This window comes from Vanellus vanellus (genome assembly GCF_965231255.1).
Source record: "Vanellus vanellus genome assembly, chromosome: 2".
NCBI lineage: Eukaryota > Metazoa > Chordata > Aves > Charadriiformes > Charadriidae > Vanellus > Vanellus vanellus.
The window spans coordinates 58,134,492-58,155,419 of record NC_138906.1 but is presented as its reverse complement, the minus strand read 5'-3'; the positions used below and the strand labels follow the sequence as shown (position 1 = coordinate 58,155,419).

The following is a 20,928-nucleotide window of genomic DNA, read 5'->3' as shown; positions in this document are numbered from 1 at the left end:
CTTTTAAGAAGTCTGCAATACTTTTTCAGGGGAAAAGGTAACAAATACTCTAACCTTTTGTTCCTTCCCCAAAATAACAGAAACAAACACTTACACACATGCCACTACCTAAAAAATGAAACATGTACTCTGATATTTAAAATATCAATCTGTAGCTTATTGCAGTTCCAGGCAACTGTTGTTGTCATCATCAATGAGGTACAAATAATACCTGTTATGTCCTCCAATTGCACAGAAGTCAAATTAGCCTAAAACTTCAAGATCATACACCGAGTACAGCATGCATGTTTCTGACAAACATACAGACTGAATGCATCAGAAAACAGAGAGGAATTACATCTTCATGACTTCAAATCACAGACCTCTTTGGGCTTGTAAAGTAAGGACCTGAATGGCAACACACTGCACATTGAGGTAAGAGAAATATAAATCCTACAGAAATGCAGGGTTTAGACCTCCAGTACAAAAAAATAAGCCTCAACGGTTTTCTATCACGCAATTTTTCTAAATTAGGAAACAAAAGAAAGTGACTCTAAATTTAAAAACCTGCCATCTCCATCCAACTTGCTTGAAGTTCAAAAATCAGAGTGGAACACACCAACCTGCCTACAAGATTGAAATTTTTAGTATTAAACACTCAGTCATGCTCAGTACATAGCTCTTTGGGCTGGTAACTGAGCATAAACAAACAGAAGTTCACTTACATTTATTACTACTGGCTCTATTCAAGGGATATTCTTTCTTTCTAAATTATTTGTGCAAACAGGACTCAGATTAGCAAAATTAAAGCCTGCACCCCAGTACGACGTAAAGTCTAGCACTGAAAACCATTCAATCTTTTGTTGCCATACACGTGTGGCTGGGACGTCCTTGGATGGCAAAGTATCTTTAGACTGGCTGCTAACTTCTGGTCAAAACGTTACTGGAGCAAAACTGTGTCTGTCTACAAATATCATGCAGAGAAACAGTTCACAAGTAAAAATGAAAGCTTTACTGGCATAAAAGCTATGCAAATAGACTGCACCCTGCATAGAACCTTACTTTAGGGGCTATGGTGCCAACCTGGACGTAGCATCAGAGGAAGCTGCTAGAGAGTGAGGCTGACTCAAACACTGTATTTAAATCCTTAAAAAAATAAAACAAAAACAAAAACCCCAAACACCACCACAACTCTAGTAAAGCTTAAATTTAAACTCAATCACTTTCCTCATTTCAATCTGGAACACAAACTGCTCAGGGACATAAGGAACTATCTGTATAATTTCTACAGAACGATCAGAGCTGGGGCTTAATTTTTGGTGTTCTCTCATGTTCATAAAACACAGAAACAAACATTTAATTGGATGCTAGGCCGCCACACATATCAAGTGTAATTCAAGCAGTAAGATCTGTACTAGAAAGAATTACAGTTTTTCTGTCTAGTTGTGCAATGAAAAAAGCGAGAGTTATTTTGAAATGCATGTAGTCATATCACTTTTCCAAAAGCTACCTCAAGGATTTCTTCATATTTTTTCACAGTTCTTTTTAGATCATCATCTTTTTCAGCAATTTTTTTATGTAACTGTGTTGTCTCTATGTGATGATTTTCTATCAATTCAGTTTCTACCTCCTGGGCTTTACCTATAAAAAAAAAAATAGTCAGGTGATATAAAAAAACCCAAACATATTTATTTTGTTAAATTATGTCACAACATAAAAAAGTTAAAGCTTAAAGACAACTGTGGAAGGCATCTATAAGGAAAATTGTCAAGAAAATTAATTTTTCACAGTCAGTGATAATTATGTCACTTGATCCTAACACGTATGAAGTTTGCTGTCTGCAGTTTGGTATACAGAGCAATTTTTTCTAACTGCTGGAACTTTTCTCTAAAAGCTAAGATCACAACCAGTATTTATCAATGAGTTCTATCTCCTATTCTATCTAGAGAAGCGATGGAAACACCTGCAAATCATCAGAAATTCCTCACTTGTAGGGGTACTTCCAGTAATTGTGGAGTCAAAATATGCTTTCTGCTCACTTCTCCAACCTCCAACTTACACTATGGTGGCAAAAGACAGACAGAGAAGTGAAGATGAAATAGGTGTGCTCCAGTTATAACCAGACATCATATCCAGTTGGTACCTATTAATGGTTACAGTGAATGAAGTCTGTAAGATGCAGGAAAGAATGCAATTCTGATTCCCAGATGGATCCAAGTATTTCTAAAAGGGACCCTTCAGTGCCATATGTTTAACAATGAAGTGTCAAAGGTTTGTATTGCTGAAGCCTAAGTAGTACGACAATGAAAACTTACCCATGTGCTTTCACCTCTAAAACCATATTCTCTTTTTTTTTTTTTTTTAGTACCTATAGTTATCAAGAGGTAACTCTCGCCATGACAGATGCAAACAGAGAGAATGCTAGATCAAAGGGTCATCCTGCAGGGTAACGAAGAACAGCTATACATGCATTTTCCTAATTCTGCTACAATTAACATTAATATATTATTTCCTGAGCGAGAGAAGTTCTTTCCCCAAGTTCTCTAGGCAGTCATAAAACACATGCTGTCTTTATCAGAGTCGCAGGTAAAACCCCTTCCTGAAAACACCTGAAGATCTGGTTTTCTGGCTCGTTTACTGATTACCATTATATTAGCATTTCACTTACTGATCGTCTCTTTTACTGCTGTTTCCAATTCTCTATCTTTTTGAGCGAGCTGAGTATTGAACTCTCTCATTAACTGCTTTAAAGTGGAGTTGTGCTTTAACTCAATGTCTTCTTGTTCACACCTGTACAAAAGTGTCAAAAAAATACAGTGAGGAAACAAAATGTTTAAAGAGAGCGTGAGAACAGTTTAGCAAGGGAGGAGATCTAGAAATTTCTTCAAAACTATTTCAGAATGGGATGGGTTTGAATTATATGAATTCTGTGGGATTCAGGGAGGCTTTTTGTTCCTCTTCTATAGAATTAACCCAGAAGGCATAGGTGTTTCATTTAAAAAACAACCCAAAATTGAATCCTTCCAAAAGATACGGAGTTTTTTCTGAGGAAGATGAACTGGAAGTAAAGAACATTCAGAACTTTTAGGGAATTTCTTGCTTGAAAAACTATTAGAGTTCTGAACAGTATACCACATTTTTGTGCAGGACATATGAACAATTTTTGATATCATTTGACCATGAAGCTCTCAGTACTATGTTTTAATAAACTTTTCCTGTTTGAGGAAAACAGAATTATATTTTATGTTCTGGCAATGCTGAAAATGACCATCTCTAAAACAAATCAGAAGCAGAATCTTTGCCAAAAGACAAACCACTTTTTAAACAGATGACTCAAATAGTGTTCATGAAGTGCTACTTTCAAGCAGCTCTTTGCTTGATGTTTCTCTAAGTCTATTTGGAAAAATCACAGAAAAATTTCATTGTTGCAAACTGAGCTTTAAAAAGGTCTTCTTGTGGTTTTAGTAGTTAAAGATAAAGCAATGAAATGATAACAAGACCAGGAACAAAGAATTTACCTGATTTTCTGCTCCATTTCTTCTAAGGACTCCTTCTTTACTATGTCAAGCTCCTGCTGATGTTCTTTTCGCAGAGTACGTAAGTCTTTTTGAAGATTACTCACTTCCTTGCGTAGTTTCTGTTTCTCTCTCTCACTCTCTTCCAGTTTAGTCTGCAAGTCCTTCTGCTGCTTCTGCATATCACCTAGTAAATTCTGCAGCTCCAAACCAGATTTAGCCTTTTCTTCAGAATTTTCCTCAGAAGCTTTCAGACTGTCATTTCTTTCATCCAACTGTTGCTGTAAACTTTTAAGCTTTTCTTTGTATCTCAAACTCATATCTTCCATCTCAGTCTTATGAACTTCATTTTCCTTCATTAGATTATTTTCCAACTCCTTTATCTTCTGTTCTAAAGATTGACTGACTGCCTCCTTCTCCTGCAATTTTTTCTGGAAATCTCCAATTATGTTCTCCATGTCAAGAAGTTTTTGTTCTTTAGCTTTTAATTCTTCCCTACTGCTTGCTAAATCATCACCACAATGAGCGTGCTCATCCGCTAACAATGAGTACTTTTTGGTTTGCTCCTCAAGTTCTTTCCTGAGGCTTTTAGTCCTACTCTGCTCCTCCTGATGGCTCTTCTCAACACATTCTAATTTTTTAAGGAGTTGTTCCTGTTTGTTTTGCAGTTCTAGACGAGAGCCATTACTCTCTTGTTGTTCCTTTTCATACTTGTGCAACAACTCATCTTTTTCTGTCAAGTCCTTTTGTAACACATGAATTTTCTCTTCATATGTCTGTTGGACACTCTCAAGCATTTTATTTTTTTCTTGTTCTACAGCAGCTTTTACAGTCTCTAATTTTTGCAGCATTTCTTTCTCTAATTCTGTGGGATCTCTTGTTGACTTAATTTTTTCTTCTAAGGACTCAATTTTGGCCTCTCTCTCCTGCACTTTTTGTTCCAAGTCTCTTAAGTGATTTTCTTTATCTTGCTTAAATTCCCGTTCCTTTTCTTCCATCTGAGACATCAATTGCTTTTTAATAGAACCAATTTTTTGCTCTGCCTTCTTTTTCAGATCTGCCAGCTTAGTGCCGTTCTCTGCATTTAGTCTGTCTTCCAATTCTTTCAGTTCTTCCTCTTTGCTTTTAAGCATCGCTGATTTCATTTGATCAAATTCCCTCTCCTTTGCTTCAAACTCAGCTTTCAGTGCACCTATTTGCTTCTCAAGATTAAGCGCTTTTTCTTCTGCCTCCTTAAATCTATTGTCCTTTTCAAAAGCCACCTTCTCTGCCTGCTGGAGTTGCCAAGCTATCTCTTTTTGCTCTGTGTCTTTTTGTTCATTATATTTTTTAAGTTCCTCCACCAAGGAATCATTTTCTGAAGTTTTCTGAGCAACATGTTCTTCTAGTTCAGCAATTCTTGCTGCTTGTTTTTTTAACTTTGCAGTTAACTCACCTTCTTGCTTTTCCCTCATGTTTTGCTTTTGTTCCAATTCACTTTTTAAACTATCCAGACTCTTGCTTTGTTTAGCCAGCTGCTCCTTCAGTTTATTTAGCTCTTCATCTTTTGTATTGGCTTCAGTATTGCTTAATTCAAGTTTGCTCTGCAAATCTTTAATAGTATCATGATTTTGTGTAAACCTGGTTTGTGCTTTCATCTTCCACTCTGAGAGCTTGGCTGTGCAATGATCTACCTGCTCAAGAGCTGACGCTTTTTCTTGACTCAGCGTCTCAACTCTGGATGATAACTCCTGTACCTGGTTTAACAACTGCAACCGATCCTCTTCATGTTGCTTGCTTAACAGAGACATGGCTGCTTCCTTCTCCGTTAAACTTATCGTGCTTTCAAGTCTAACATTAAGGTCATTAATTGTTTTGTTGAGAGCAGAGATCTCCGATTCTTTTTCCTGGAGTTCCTCCTTCATTGAGGTGACAGCATTGATATTTTCAGATAACTCTTTCCTCAGCTGTGTTATGCAAGTTTCTTTTTCTGATGCTGCTTGCTGCTGATGCCCTCCTTCTTTTTGCAATTGTTCCTTTTCTGTTACAAGCCCTTCAATGTCAGCTCTCATGGACATAATTAAATCGTCCTTCTCTTGCAGCTGTTGCATTGACTTTTGCAAAGAAGCGCTTGCAGCAGAATGATGCTCTGTTACTTCTCTAAGTTGAGCTTCTAGTTCAGGAATCTTACTCACTTTAATTATTACTGCTTCTTTAACTTTTGCGGTTTGGCGCTCACAATCTGCAATTTTGCACGTTACCATGCCAATTTTTTCATTACATTTTTCAATTAATTCATTGCTTTTTGTTTGCAATAAAGCTTCAGCATTCCTCCAATAAGCATCTAACTGGGCTGCAAGTTCTTCTGACCGCCTCTTAAACTCAGTTTCTTTTAGCTGAATTGCCTCTATTTTTTTCTCATAATTTTCATGATCTTTATACTGAGAAGACTGCACAGTTTGGAGTTTCTCCTCAAGTGTTTTCAGTGTATCAGCCAGCTCAGTAATTTTGGCTTTGTCCGTTTCTTCAACTGCTTTCTGTTTATTGAGCTGTTCCTGAAGTTCTGCCTGATCTTTCAGGGATTGATTAAGATCACTTTCCAATTTTTTCAACTGTGTTTTCAGGTCACTTTCCTTATCAGACAAAGCATTCACCTTAGCCACTGACTGCTTTAGTTGTTCCTGCAGTTCTTTCAGGGACTCCTCTCTTTTCACCTGTTCTTCCTTCAGTCGGGTTATTTCTGTTCTGGAACCCTCCTTCTCAGCACTGAAGGTAGCAAGTTTCTGTTTCAGGTCTCCAACCTCCTGCTCTTTCTCTTGCAGTTCCATTTCATGTTTTTCCTGGAGCTCTTCAACCTGCTGATTGAGTTTCTTTTCCCAACTCTGGGTAATTTCTTCTATCTCCCTCCTATGAGCTGCAGCAAGACTCTCTAGTTGCTCCTTCTGATTAGATTCCAGTTTTGACACGGCATCATTGATTCCGGCTGAGCTGGCATGTGCCATTTCCAACATTTTCGCATTGAATTCACTCTCTTTCTGACTGAACTCCAACTGCTTGTTTTCAAGCTCTTTTTTTAGTTTAGCTTCCTGCTCAGCAAGTTTCTTTTTGAAAGTTTCCTGCATATCTTTTGATTTCTGTTTAATTTTCTCCATTTTGTTCTCTTGACGTTTCAGTTTACTTTCATATTCTCCTTGTAAAGCACTAATTCTCTCCTCTGCAGCTAACAGTTTCTCTTTAAGCTCTTCCACTTGCTTGTTCTGCAACTTCTTCATGTGTTCAATTTCATTTTCCTTCTCAGTTAGACTTCTTTTTGTCTCATCAGCCTCTCTTTGTACATCCTTCAGTTGACATTCATACTGTTGTGTTACAGAGGTTACTCTTTGTGTATTTTCATTGCTTGCTTCTTGCAAATGCTGCTTCAGGTCATGTACCTGAGAGACGTATGCCTCTAACTCATCCTTGACTTCATTCAGCTGGGATTCACTTCTTTCTAGCTGCTCACTAAGTTGCAATTTTTCACCTTCACTATCTGTCAGCTTTTGCTGCAATTTTGCTAATTCCTCTTCATAAATCTTTGCCTGCTCATTAGAAGTACTCCGATGAGACTCTGAAAGCTCCTCTAGCTTTGCAGACACTTGGACAAGTTCAGCTTCAGATCTTTCTGCAGATTCCGTTAGTTTCTGTTCATGTGCTTTTAGTTCCTCCAGATGTCTGTCTTTCTCCTCCAATGATTGCTTGAGTTTGTTGAGCTCCTCTTTGAGTACCTTCTCAACTCCTTGAATAGACATTTCGTGTTCTTTTAACATCATTTCAACCTCTTCGGTGTGCCGTTTTCTCTCTTCTTCCAACTTTCCTTCCAATTCTTTCTTTGCTTCACACACTTTACTATTCAATTCTGAGAGCTCTTGTTCTAAATCATGACGTATTTTTAGTGCTTCTGATAGCTCAGAAGACAGTGCTTCTAATTCTGTTTGTTTCACATCGAGTTTTTCTAATGTTTTTTCATTCATCTCTTCTATGTGTGCACGGAAAACTGTTTCTTTCTCTTTTAAAATGGTATCTATCTCTTGCTCCTGTTTCTCTCTCATTTTTTCTATTTCAGTTATTTGTTGTTGCTTTAAGATTTGAAGTTTTTCTGTCCAAAGCTCTTCCTGCTGCTGTTTCAAGTTCTCCAATTCTTTCTTGTGTTTTTCAACCATATCATTGATTTCCTTATTGTGCTGCCTTTTTTCAGACTCCATCAGAGTACTTAATTCCTCTGACTGCTTTCTGTCATCCTGTGAATACTTTGCAAGAGAGCTTTCCAGTTCAAGAATCCTCTGTTAGAGAATACAGTTTTAAAAAAACATGGATATTCAAAAGGTAAGAAGTTGATTAAATTAAAAAAAACCTCACCAAGTTCACATAACTACAAGTCACTTATTCCATTAGTTTTAGTGAATATCAACTTTTTATATAAGCCTTTCATTCATCTAGTTTGTTCTCAACTTTGCTTCCATTATAGTAAGTTAGTTATTGATACAAAATTTTCTATTTCACTGCAGTCAAAATAGATAAAGACTTGGAAATAATTTAATTAATTCAAATAAAATAATTCACATTCTGAGCAATGTTCACATTTTCTTGTTAAGCTAAAGCTCTAATACATAGGATGAAAGATATCGGGAGTCTACACAAGTATTATGGAGCTTTGTACATATCTACTGATTTATCTTAATTTCACCCCTCGTGGAAATGCTGCTGTAAAGTTAAAATGCTTCTATAGGCAAAACTTCCAAACTAATATTTGGGAATAATGGAATAATATACAAACTTGCATGAGTAGATAATACAATCTTACCCATTACATAAAGCAAAGGACACTTCAATTTTTTTCCTTACTCAAGTATCCTTATAACTGTTTTGTATGGTAGCAGTACCCAGAAGTTACACAGTTTAAAGTTTAACTCTCCTGTATAACATAAATAAAGATCCTGTAGACGGATACAAATTCATATCCCATGCCATGATATAAAGTGAATATATTTCTGTATTTTACCATCTAATCTTGCAAAAACCTCAGGGCTGCAGCATACCATGACAATATATTGCATTTCTGTCACTACAAGAAGCATGGTAAGATTAAAGCAACCCAATCACACTAAGTCCACAGTATTTGTAAACCTGTTATAGCTAAATATATCAGAGAATTGTCTATGTTGGAAGGGACCTTTCAGATCGGGTCCAACCAACAACCTAACACTGCCAAGTGCACCACTAAACCATGTCCTTAAGCACCATGTCTACCAGTCTTTTAAATACCTCCAGGGATGGTGATTCAACCGCTTCCCTGGGCAGCCTCTTCCAAGGCTTGATAACCCTTTCAGTGAAGACATTTTTCCTTATAACCAATCTAAATCTCCCCTGGCCTAACTTGAGGCCATTTCTTCTTGTCCTTTCGCTTGCTACTTGGGAGAAGAGACCGACCCCCACCCCTCTACAACCTCCTTTCAGGTAGTTGTAGAGAGCGATAGGGTCTCCCCCTCAGCCTTCTTTTCTCCAGGCTAAACAACCCCGGTTCCCTCAGCCGCTCCTCATAAGACTTCTCCTCCAGACCTCTCACCAAGCTTCATGGCCCTTCTCTGGACACACTCCAGAATCTTAATGTCTTTCTTGTAATGAGGAACCCAAAACTGAACACAGTAGTTGAGGTGGGGCCTTATCAGTGCCAAGTACAGGGGGATGATCACTTCCCTAGTCCTGCTCACCACACTATTGCTGATACAAGCCGCAATGCTATTGGCCTGGCTTGTATACTGAAAGGAATTCTTGTAAACATTTACTGTTTTGAAATCTTTACTCACAGTTCTAAAAGTCTCTACTTCTTGATGCATCTTCTGAACTTTCTTGTCACACTCTGACTGTATCGCTTTCTTCTGCAGCTCTAATTCTTCTAAGGCTAGGGATTCTTGCTGCTCTTGTTCTTGAAGGGTTTTTAAACACTCGGTCTGATTTTTTTCCTGTGTCAAAAATTATGATTAAGACAATAAACTATAAATACAGTGATCATACCTTTATAAATATCTTATTATACTGGTTTTAAATCAGTTAATAGAAGTCATACACTAATTACTTGTATTTTCTACACAGACACACAGAGTTTGTATTTCATCTGTGAAAAGAAAATTGTTATAAATCACTTCCATCTTCTCTTCATCTGAATCATTTGTCTTCTACATCTCTCTGTACGAAAATCATAATGCAATCCAGCCTTTCATTTTGGTTAGTTTATCACAATTGAGAGTAACACCTTAGATGAATAAAGGTCTGTCCTCCCTTGATTCCACTGCTAATGTATTTTTAAGCTTCTATTGCCTATAATTAAAAAAATAACCTGAGAAGCAAGTAGAAAAATATAGTCAGAAAGGGACTGTCAAAGTCCCTCAGTCCTAGTCACCGACCAGCATAGATGAACACAAAAAAGAATCTAATATTTGTTAGGTAAAATTACATGATGATCTAAAGTGGATTACAGCTTACGAAAAAGAGCACAGAATATCAACGATTCCTGCAAGCCTCACCTAGAAGAAAATTCTTTTCTGAGGTCAAACACTATGAATAGTTAACCCTGCTCACATAACACAATACAACCAGACATAATGATACCAACACTTTTCAAGTAACAGCCTCATTCTTTGTACCTCTTTTACTCTAGCTGCTGTGGTTAATCACCAACGATCCAGAGGAAGAAATTAAAAAAAAACCAAACAAGTCTAACAAAAAGTTTTCAAAAAAATAAGTCTTTCCTACAAGATGCAGCTGTTAGTGAGGAGGGATAGTGATTAATTATCATCACTCAGTCTGGATAATTGCAGCTGCTTTCCTTTCGTGTTGCTGAAGTCTCTGAGCTCTTTGACTTTTGGAGGACACTCATATCTTTTGAGCACAAAAGGACTCTCACTGTGGAATGGGGTCAGATTAAGACTTCTAGCCCACCTCACACTGAAGACAAATGTCTTGCTACACATTTTAGGGATACTTACAAGAGCTGCCTTCATCTTCTCCTGGAACGCCTTTTCTTGGGCCTGTAATCTCTCATTTAGCTCCTGATCTTTGGTAGCCATTTCTTTTTTGTGGAATTTTTCTAGTTCAGCAACACGCTCCTCTGAAGACTTCTGTGAATCAAAGCCAGAAAGAGCTAAATCCAAAATAGTAAGTAACAAAACACTTTGTATTATTTCTTAATAAAAGCAGTGCATCAGAGAGAGGAAACCAGAACCATCTCTTTGCTCCCTTTGAGTAAGTAACAATCACTTGGAGCCCTTAATATTAAGCCCTGACAGCGCTTATTTTCAAGCCTGAAGTCATCCATTTCCTTCAAATCTTTCAGTTGTACTAAAAGAAACACCATATTTTCTAAGGCTTCTTCTACCAAGGTGAATTTAGTTTTCATTCTCAGATCAAATGTGATAATAAATTGGAAAAGGAACTTCCGTCAGTAGCTTTCCCTATATTCTTGTTATTTCATGAGCCAGAAAAGTCAAGTGGTGATATTGTATGTAGATAGCTATCCACAACCTACAAATGTGCTTTATTTAAGAATAATGTAATGCATTTCAGACATCCCCCTAAAGCATCAGTGTATTCTCTTAGAAAAATAAACAACATAACAAATGTCAACACAAGAACTGCAATTTAAAGGTGTTCAAACTTCAGATTTGCAAGGCACATGCAGTACTCCTGCAATTCCTACATGAATATGCGAGACAAAGCAAATTTTAGTAGTTCTTAACTAGCAAACAGTTTGACAACAAGTTCTTAAATGTTTTCACGTACGGGACTGGGATAATTATTAAAAGTACTTAGTATTAAGACCCAAAATCTGGTGGAGATGTGTGAGCTGATTGCCATTAATTTCTTCTTCCTGACTCCCTTTAAAGTCTCAAGTGTACTTCTAGTAAATGATTTTATTAAATACTGTGAAACAGAGTAATACTGTTCATTTGTACATGCCTCTAACATACTGATTTTAAACTGTTAAGAGAAAAAAAAAACAACAACCTATGTGGGGAGTTTTCTACTTTGCCTTAAGTAACTCTTTAATCCCCGAAATTCATTTTTATAGAATTTATTAAATAACAAAAATTTTATAACAAAGTTCTAATATACTGATGTATTTTACAACTACAGTTTAATTGTAATTGAATGGTTAGATGAAAAGCCAATAATACAGGGTGAGTTTCAGCTTTTACCTTCATAATCTCAACCACCTCTTGTTTCACTCTGGTTAACTCCCGTTGAAGATTTACCCTCTCTTCCTCACTTGCCTTTTCTACTGCTTTGATTTTTTCATCCATTTCTGCCTGCAATTTTTTCCGGGCTTCCTCTGTCTTTTGGGCCATACTCAGAGCCCTCTCAAGCTCTTCAAAAGCTGCAAAGAAAAAAAAAAAAAAAAAAAAAGGTATTTCTTGACTATCATATATTTATGTCCCTTGACACAAGAACAGAGTTCTCAGTAAATTACACAAGTAACAGAAGAATGAACTTAGGAATCCATCAAGAATCCACAAAGGTTTATTATCTAGAAAGGAAAGATAACTGACAAATAGCTGTGAATGTCTTCTAATACATTCTGTAGCTTCTATTTCATCCCTTAAAATCACTATAAAATACATAAACCATATAAACAAACTATGGCTCCTCTTCTGGCTATATGTATGTGCTGAGTAACTTTAAAGAAAAGGAAGAAGTTTGTATGAAGAAAAGGCAATTCACAAGCTGTTCTTCCACTAAAATGAGCAGACGGAAACATAAACCAGGCATGACTGCTATGAAAATAAGTTTTCGTAAATCATGGAAGAGTTCTTCCTGAACAGAACATTGAAATATAATACCAGGCACTTTATTTACCTAGGAGTTGTTCATTTCAAACTGTAAAACCTAAATAATCTTCTCTTTAAACTGTAGGTTTGGTGGAGTCCATACAGGTGGCTTTGCTAATTTCATTATTTCACTATTTACTTTTAATCTAAGCTACTACCAATGCCATTCAGAGACACTGGAAAAAATTCTTGTATGTTATGAAGACTGTCCTGTGCTTCTAAATTTTGCAAACAAAACATAAGAAAAAAATATTAAGATTTGCTTCCAGAAAACTTGAATTTCTATAAGATGTTTCAAAAGAACACTCAAGCTGCAGTGATGAAATTTACTTATATTTGCATAAGATACAGAAGTCTGCTGAAAAGCATTCTAATTTACAAATAGGAAGCAATAATTCCACAGCTTCTTTCCAAGCTAAGAAGTATTCTAACATACTTTATTCACTTCACAGATAATCACTTAGATAAAAAAAGGAAGCAAATAAATTCCTGTGTTGTGAACTATTTTTATTATTATTATTATTATTCAATACCAGTATTTGAGCTCCTCACTGAAACTGACGGCAGAATCTATATAGAATTGCACAAGACTAGAATTTGATCACTATTAGGGAAATCTCTTGTCCTGAATAGATCATGAATGTGGAAAACTTCTTCTACGTATCAAAGGAAAATTCAGTCTCAGAACAGTTTACTATATGGTTAATTTTTTGCATAAAAGAACTTTGGCAAAACATCCCTGTAAATTTCAAAATCACAGTGCTAATATCAAGACTGTAATTTATCAGAGCACAAAAAACCTATAAGGATATTATTCTACTATACCCTGGACTACTTGGATAGTATTCTGGTGGCAGACAGAACAAAATAATTTTTAAAGTGTTATTTATTATGCTAAGCTTTCTTCCACTTTGTTGTATCCCAAAAAGAAAATCGTAATAGACACACAGATCTCTAGTTTCTTTGATTCACCATTACTTAGTAGGCATTCAGAGCAATTCCACATCTTCTGATAACATTCAAACCTGAAACTTTTCACCACAATCTATACTTTTGAGGCAATGCTGCAAATAGGTTTTAAAGGAACTTAATTCCATAAAATTGCATTCACCCAAATTCTTTTCCAGAATTTTCTTCTGTTTCCTGAGGAAGCCTTTCTCTGACTACGCACAGAAACAATCATGTTTCAGGGCAAACCAGGGTTGTTATTGACACTGGCAATACCAAAACACATCATTGTATCCACTTTTTCACTACTGGTTCTACTTAAATAATAAATACTGAAACTCATTACAAAAAATTAAGAGCTCTAGAGATTATTTCAAATAGCAAAACACTCTAAACCACAATGCAAGCATGCATGAGGCTTATAGCTCCTTACTTTCCAAGCACCTTTCTTCACAGTCCCCATCAAGGCATATGCCACCTGGGACCCAGAGGATTCAAGTCCTCCCCCCCTTGTCACTCAGTCCACAACTCAGTTTTGAACAGAGATTGCGCAAACGTCTTTGGAGAATGGCATTGACTTCCCTGATGCTCCTCTCAGCTCTAACAAAAGCACGCACAGCCAGCAGAATTGGCCAAGTCCCTCAGTATTACAGCATCATAAATGGCTTCTTAAAAAAAAAAAAAAAAAAAAAAAAAACAAACTAAAATAACCAACCCTACAGACTTTTACAGAGTATAGCTTGAAAATGAAGCCTGCAAGTAAAAGATTAAGTTATTTCACTTTGCCATACGTGTTTTCTGATTCTTGTTCTAAGCCACACATACTTTATTTTCATTGGAGAAACCTGTTACTTCTGCAAAAGGAAAGAGAATGCATTTGCCATAGCCCACAAATCCGCCAAAGAGAAGATCCAGGATCACGCTAGGATTGACTACTGATATGTAATAGCTGAGCAACATGCAGTACGACAGCTGCATCACCGTAATTGCAAGCAGGATGCTAATACAAGAGCTAGACAAAAGCTGATGGGTAAAACGCCAAAGGGGTATGAAAGCACAAAGAAGCAACACTTCACAGAAACACACTTAGCTCTCTAAAAGTTAAATTATATGCATCTCAGGCACTTTTAGCACTTAAGCAAAACAGAACATTTTTATTCAAAGTAGTCAGATCTAATGTAGCATGACAAAACTGAGTTTCAAACCAGCAGAGGGCAAAACTATCACCAAGTAGACAGAACATTATTATTATTTTTAATCTATGGGAGATTTTAATTCTACTGCAGACAAATGCCTGGAATAAAAGTCTGTGTTTTTATCCAAATACTTCTATTCCGAACACAAAGAGTGAAGGCGCTGCCTGTGTTCTTCCGCAACCAGCAGAGCTACTGTCGAGGGAAGACCTTTTAACCAAGGTACTGGCGAAGTGAAGTCTCACAAAGGCACAGTGGCAAACCAGAAACAGCAATAACAAGCACACCAACAGAGTCACAGGTGAGTCTTGCAAAATCCCATTCCCGTGACCAAGCCAGACAAAGCGGAATCCTTCCTGTGCAGTATACAAATTACACAAAAAGAGCCTGAGTGGAGTTTAAAGAAGTGCGAGGTTGCAAAACGGATTTTTATAAGACGCGTGCTAGAGAGCTGACTGCTTTACATACGCTACTCCAAAGTCCCAGTCTCAGCTCCCTTTGCCTTGCCTCTCCTACCCAGTGTAACACCAGTCCATACTGCAAAGGCTTCTTCCTTAAGTCAGTCTCCCGGCGCTGCAGATGTTTTCTCTTCAACTCTAGTGCCATCTACTGCTGAAAATGGTGAAAAAAAGCACTGAACAGGAGGGCAAAGGAGGGATTTATATGTTTTCTTACTGAAGGCTGAGAGCAGGCATCTTGTCGAAAGTTTGAATTCATTTCCTATAGTTGGATTTGTGCATCTCGGCAGGATTCTGAATGCACGCTCCATGTTTTTTGTTTCTCTGTAGAAAGGTGCAAAGCACACGCTAATTAAGCTTGCAAAAGAACCGTTGCCTAGTAATGAATGAATGGCAAAGTAAAGCAAAATGAATTTGCTTTCTAAAGACTTTTTTTTATTATTATTTACTGTACAGAATATAAGTCAGTAATCTGCATCCTGAGAAGTCAGCAAGGACTAATGCCAAATAGTCTCAGGAGAAACAAACCTCAGCTTACCAGCAAATTTACAAATACCGTAAATAGCTTTGTTGAAGTAAAATGTAAATCTCTGTACATTGCAAAGCGTTAAAAAAAAAATAAATCAGTTGCAGTTACTTCGAGTAAAAGTGCCTGAGAAGCACAGAATTTACGTTTTAGAGCCCAGTTCAAGCACCCAATGTGTGATGTAAGAAAAAAGAGCCCTTACCCCAGTCCTGTTCATACAAGGCTTGGGAAAGGCACCATGATTCACTTATTGGCATGTGTGGATGCACAAAAACAAGATGCTCTGTGAGATTTCAACATAATGTACCTCTAACTACAAAAAAAAATGAACTTCAACTGGGGAGACCAAGTTACAGTTTACACAACACGCACAAAATAAGCATACATATCTTTTCACTGTTTCAGTACAAAAAAATGCATTAACATTAAATCAAACACTGGAGCATTTCACTAAAGTGAAATTACTGAATTACACTGAATTACAAAGAAAAAAGCCAGACACTTAACTATGCAAGTTAAAAACATGAAATGGAAAAATATACCACTTTTTATCCTACAATATAGTGCTATGAAAGTAAATTCAAAGTATAAGTGCATTATGCTTATTTTGCCCTAATGTAAGTGAAATTAACATTTCTACAAATACAATATTCTACTAAGTCAATTCTTCACTAAATCATGAAATAGAAAAAGAAAAGTCTAGGATTTTAAGTCATCTCACATGAACCACTCAAGAAGCAGAACTTAGAGCACGTTGAACCCCAAAACTTCCAAATTCTTAAAACTAGTATAACTTTAAGGTTGTGACCTAGAAGTAATTTCAGGCTCTCCCAATATTGATGGTGGTTTTCTCAAATGCCTGAACAACTTAGTTCAACTGTATTGAACCACGCTTCCACTGTACATCACAACATTTTTGGAATGCATAAAGCCGAGGAAGTAATAGTCAAAATTGTAAGGTGACTTTTATTAGGTTTTTCCTATCTTAGAAGTAGCATTAACTAATTTTCAAAGGATTTCAACATTTATATATGCATGCTTAACAGAGTACAAAAATAAATGCACTCAAAAGTAAAGTGAATGCTTATGCACCCTAGAAGGTCCCAAAAGTACTTTAAAATTTCATTTAAAGGAGAGCATATTTAACACACAAATCTCCCAAGAAAACTGCAGTGTACTCAACACATTATTCATAAGTGAAATTGTAAAATTACTTGTCACTACAAAAGTTACGTTTTCCAGGTATCCAGAACATCACCTCTAACCCATTTTCAGCTTCCGGCTACGCAAATCTGAGGATATGACTGTATTAACCACAGTGTGTAGGTATTGGTTCATAATTAAAAGGTTTCTACAGCTTCAAAAAAATGGTATGTTTCAAACAACTATGACAATAACTTCGCATCTACAGAAGTATTACAATATTCTTCAGCCTTTTTTTTTTTTTGTAAATTATGAAGAAAAGCTTCCCTGTCTCCAAGAACTGAGCAAAATCCAACTTTAGCAGGACTGACTGACTTCTGAAATATGAATTTCCAGAGCTAAAAAGACACACGCAACATGAAAGGGTAGGAGAGGAGGGCACCTAATCAAAATGTTTGGTACTTTCACAAGATGGATGTTCAAGCTATTTTTCTGTATTACAGCAGGATGATCTACCCAAACTAATGTTTAAAATTGAAAGTTCTGATCTAAATCTACGTAGATTTAAAATAAACCCCTATGAACTCTACTGTTTGAACTTCTCATGGTTTTTTAGAGAAAGAAAATATGCATAATGTTTATGCAAACTAACCACATCTGAGCTGCTGCCAAAAAACTGAACTCCTTTAGATACCTAGGAGAGCAAATTAAATTCTTCTAAAAGAATTCTGATAGATATAGTGCAAAACAATTTCACTGTTTAAAAAACAAAGGTGGGGCGGATTGACCTTTTAACTTAGTTTCAAGCAAAAGGAGAACTGCGAGCACACATAATTAACATTACCTAATTTCAGTCAAAAGCAAACTACAGCATGCAACAGTTACATAGCCCCCAGGTTCCAAGCCTGATGCAAAAGGAATCATCACTGCTCTTTCACCAAAAAGAAATCAGAAATGCTTCCACTAGGGTTATTGAAAGAAAATGCTTATTATGGTTGTAACACCTCTTGTTTCTGTCTTCCCAACCTCTTATAAACTCCCTGCTATGTTTTCTGTGTAAAATACTGGTAGCATTATAATGATAATTTATAGATACTTGAGAGGTTCCCGCCTGAAGTTATACAAGCACAAAAGTCTATCAATCTTTTCTCCTACAAATGGGAAAGTACAGCTGCCCCTCAGCAGTTTCCTTCCTAACTCCAGTTGAATCAATAACAGAGACAAACCAGTTAAAAACATCCCTAAACTCTGCTGACCAGAAGTGAAGTTAGTAACGATGCTAGCAGGGGTGATATGTAGAACATTAGGAAAAAGAGCATTTCTTAATATCCATTCCAAAAAACTACTGATGAAAGAGTGCAAAAAGACCACACTGACACTTGCTCATGTTGAAATGTGAAAGCTAGTAATCTCCAGAATTTCTTACCAGCTCTTTCAGATTTTTCTTTCTGTTCTTTTAATTCCTCGCCTTTTGTAGTTACTTGTTTGATCCGAGCACGCAGTTGGGCTATCTCTTCCTCCTTCATTTCCAATGTTTCATGCATTTGTCGCTTTGTCTCTGCAATTACCATGCCCTATGGAAAAGGTCCTTGTGATAAAGAGCTAGCAAATAAATAAGACATATAGCTAAAACAATTTCAAGCCAGGACACAATCCTTGTCAGGAATAAACTTGAGTCTATTACTACAAGACCAGAGACTGTGGTATTTTTCAGTGTAAGTAAACAGAAAATGCTAACAGAAAGAAGATAAAAATAGGGATTATTTGGAGAAGTAGCCAAAATTTGTGTAGTGGTGAAAAGAACTCCTCCAGCAACTAAGGACCACCAGAAAACCTCCTCCTTCTGACACAGATACTTTGCTTTGAAATATGCATTCTGTAAACAAACCAAAAGTAAAAGCATTGTAGTGTGTGTGCTTCTCCTCAGAGAACATGTACATATAATGAGTGTTAGTCATGTTGCTTATTACACCACCAGAAGTTACTCCAAGTAAGAAGAATGTGATAAAAAAACCCAAACACTTTAAGGAACAAAAAACTGAGAAACTCTTCATATTCCAACATTACTTTTCCTTCATTGGTTATTTTTTAATTAATTTACATTGCACCTCATCTTCATTAGTGTTTGGGGGCTTTTTTTGTTCTTTTGGGTTTTGTTTTCTTTTTTTCAAGCTGGTGTTGAGGAGTGTATTCAGCATAATTGCTCCATCCTAAATATTAACATCTTGCAGTATTATGTATAACCTAACAGACAAATATCCTAGAGTATCGATACATACAATAAAATTCTTAGGTAGCTTAAATTATTTGCTCATTAAAACATAAGCCAAACCACATCAGGTGACTAAGAACAGCTTCTAATACCAAGAAGCCATATATTTTGAGTTTTAAACAATCTCCTTCAAAAACTACAGAGTTTAAAAGAGAACTTTTTGTTTACCTTGTCTTGTTCTAACTGTTCAATCAAATTCTTCGCATCACGCAGCTGCGTAATCAGTTTAGTCTTCTCAGCCATGTGAAGGTCCTAAAAAAAAGACCCCAAACACAAGTTTAAAACACTGCCATCTGTAAGAAAATACCTTCTTCTGACAAACAGCTTAGGTTTAGCTGTTACCCTGCACTATGCCTTCGAGAAAGAGTACAGAACAGAATCCAGGGAAATTAAAGTAGGCAGCTTTAAATCACTTCTAAATCTCCCAGTGTTAGGCTGCCTCATGGCTACCATAATAATTCAAATATCTGAAGGCTTTGTTACAGCCACCACAATTCACTCACAGATGTCAGAGTCGTTACAGTAAAATGGGCAAGAAATGTGCCTAAGGCACCTGCACTACTTCCTCATCTTGGCTTACCAGAGGATCTCAGCAATGCAACATAATGCACAACATGCAACATGGCCTTGTTCTGGAACAGGTCCTTAAAATACCTGAGTCTTTCAGAGCTCTTTCAAACCGGGATAGTGCTCAGAGACCAAGACAGAGAAGAGAATCTGATCTCCAGAACTGAAGTTGAGTACAGCTATACTTATCACATTTTCATGTTTTCATTACTATCAGCCACCTTACTTTTACTTCACACTCGGCATTTAATGACCTTAAAAGGAAAATTGAGCAAAATATTAATTTAGCTTTGGCACTGCACTTGTCTTATATTGTGCTCTCCACTGTCCTGCCTTTCTGTTTTCTGTTCATTTACATAACTGGTACCTCTTCCACGGTGTCTTAAAGGTTTAGCTCTACTCCACTTTACCTCCCATCTCCTCTGCTTTTCCTCACCCAACTTCCCAAAGCTACTTTATTTCTGATACCATTTTGATGGTTATTCATACAATAAGGTTTCATACACTTCTTTTTGAGTAATTGCTCAATGCATTCATTCCAGGTGTGTTTTGCACCTTTAACTCCAAAAAAGTACAGGGACAGTTTAATGGTCTACCTATTAATAAATCTGGGAAGTACTGGAGTTCCTGCTGTGTTTTAGCAGCTACCCATAAAGTTAAGAACATCTTCCATACCTTCATTTTCTCCAGTTCCTGAAGCCTCTCTTCTAACTGTTCTTGAAGTGCCTCCTTCTCGTTGGTTAATTGGGCACAGCGCTCCTTATGTGACCGAATCATCTCCTTACAGCGTCGCAGCAAGTTCTCTTGGCGCTTCACCCTCTGATTAAGAGTTTCCAGTGTTTTAACAGAATCTTCATTACCCTCTACAAGACAACATACCAACATTATTATATGCACACCATTTCCAAAACGTAGATCCACATCCATCATTTACATTGCGGATGACTCCCTGGTCCCTAAAAAAAGCTGTGCAAAGTCTGCATAACTTCCTAGTGACTACCGTAACTGACAGAAACACGCTACACATACAGAGTAGTAAATAAAGTTTTTCACCCAAATTAGTTTACAAAACCTCAGTTACTACACAAGCTTCAAAACCAAACTATTATTCAACAAGGTTTTCTATGCAATTAAAAAGCCATCATGATTTCACAGAATCACAGAATCAGAGTTGGAAGGGACCTCTAGAGATCATCCAGTCCAACTCCCCTGCTAAAGCAGGATTGCCCAGAGCACGTTACTCAGGACTGCATCCAGGCGGGTCTTGAAAATCTCCAGGGAAGGGGACTCCACTACCTCCCCGGGCAGCCTGTGCCAGTGCTCTGTCACCCTCACCGTAAAGAATTTTTTCCGTGTATTTGAATGGAACTTCCTGTGTTCTAACTTGTGCCCATTACCCCTCGTCCTGTCACTGGGAACCATTGAAAAGAGCCTGGCTCCATCCTCCTTCAACCCACCCTTTAGATACTTGTATGCCATAATAAGGT

At 36.9% G+C, this 20,928-nt stretch overlaps 1 protein-coding gene across 5 annotated transcripts in view; it reads right to left on the bottom strand.

Annotated features, from left to right (window-relative positions):
- The window catches only part of GOLGA4 (golgin A4), a 69,371-nt gene that overhangs the window by 17,426 nt on the left and 31,017 nt on the right, over positions 1-20,928 (bottom strand). For 4 of the 5 annotated variants that reach the window (XM_082479343.1, XM_082479344.1, XM_082479346.1 and 1 more), the window contains 9 exons: positions 20,117-20,304; positions 19,043-19,126; positions 18,029-18,176; positions 11,705-11,883; positions 10,496-10,627; positions 9,317-9,472; positions 3,498-7,792; positions 2,648-2,769; positions 1,490-1,620 (listed from right to left, as the gene is read on the bottom strand). In XM_082479343.1, the coding sequence (XP_082335469.1) occupies positions 1,490-1,620; positions 2,648-2,769; positions 3,498-7,792; positions 9,317-9,472; positions 10,496-10,627; positions 11,705-11,883; positions 18,029-18,176; positions 19,043-19,126; positions 20,117-20,304 (5,435 nt within the window). The remainder of the gene's footprint in view (positions 1-1,489; positions 1,621-2,647; positions 2,770-3,497; positions 7,793-9,316; positions 9,473-10,495; positions 10,628-11,704; positions 11,884-18,028; positions 18,177-19,042; positions 19,127-20,116; positions 20,305-20,928) is intronic. The other variant, XM_082479345.1, reaches the window with a different exon arrangement.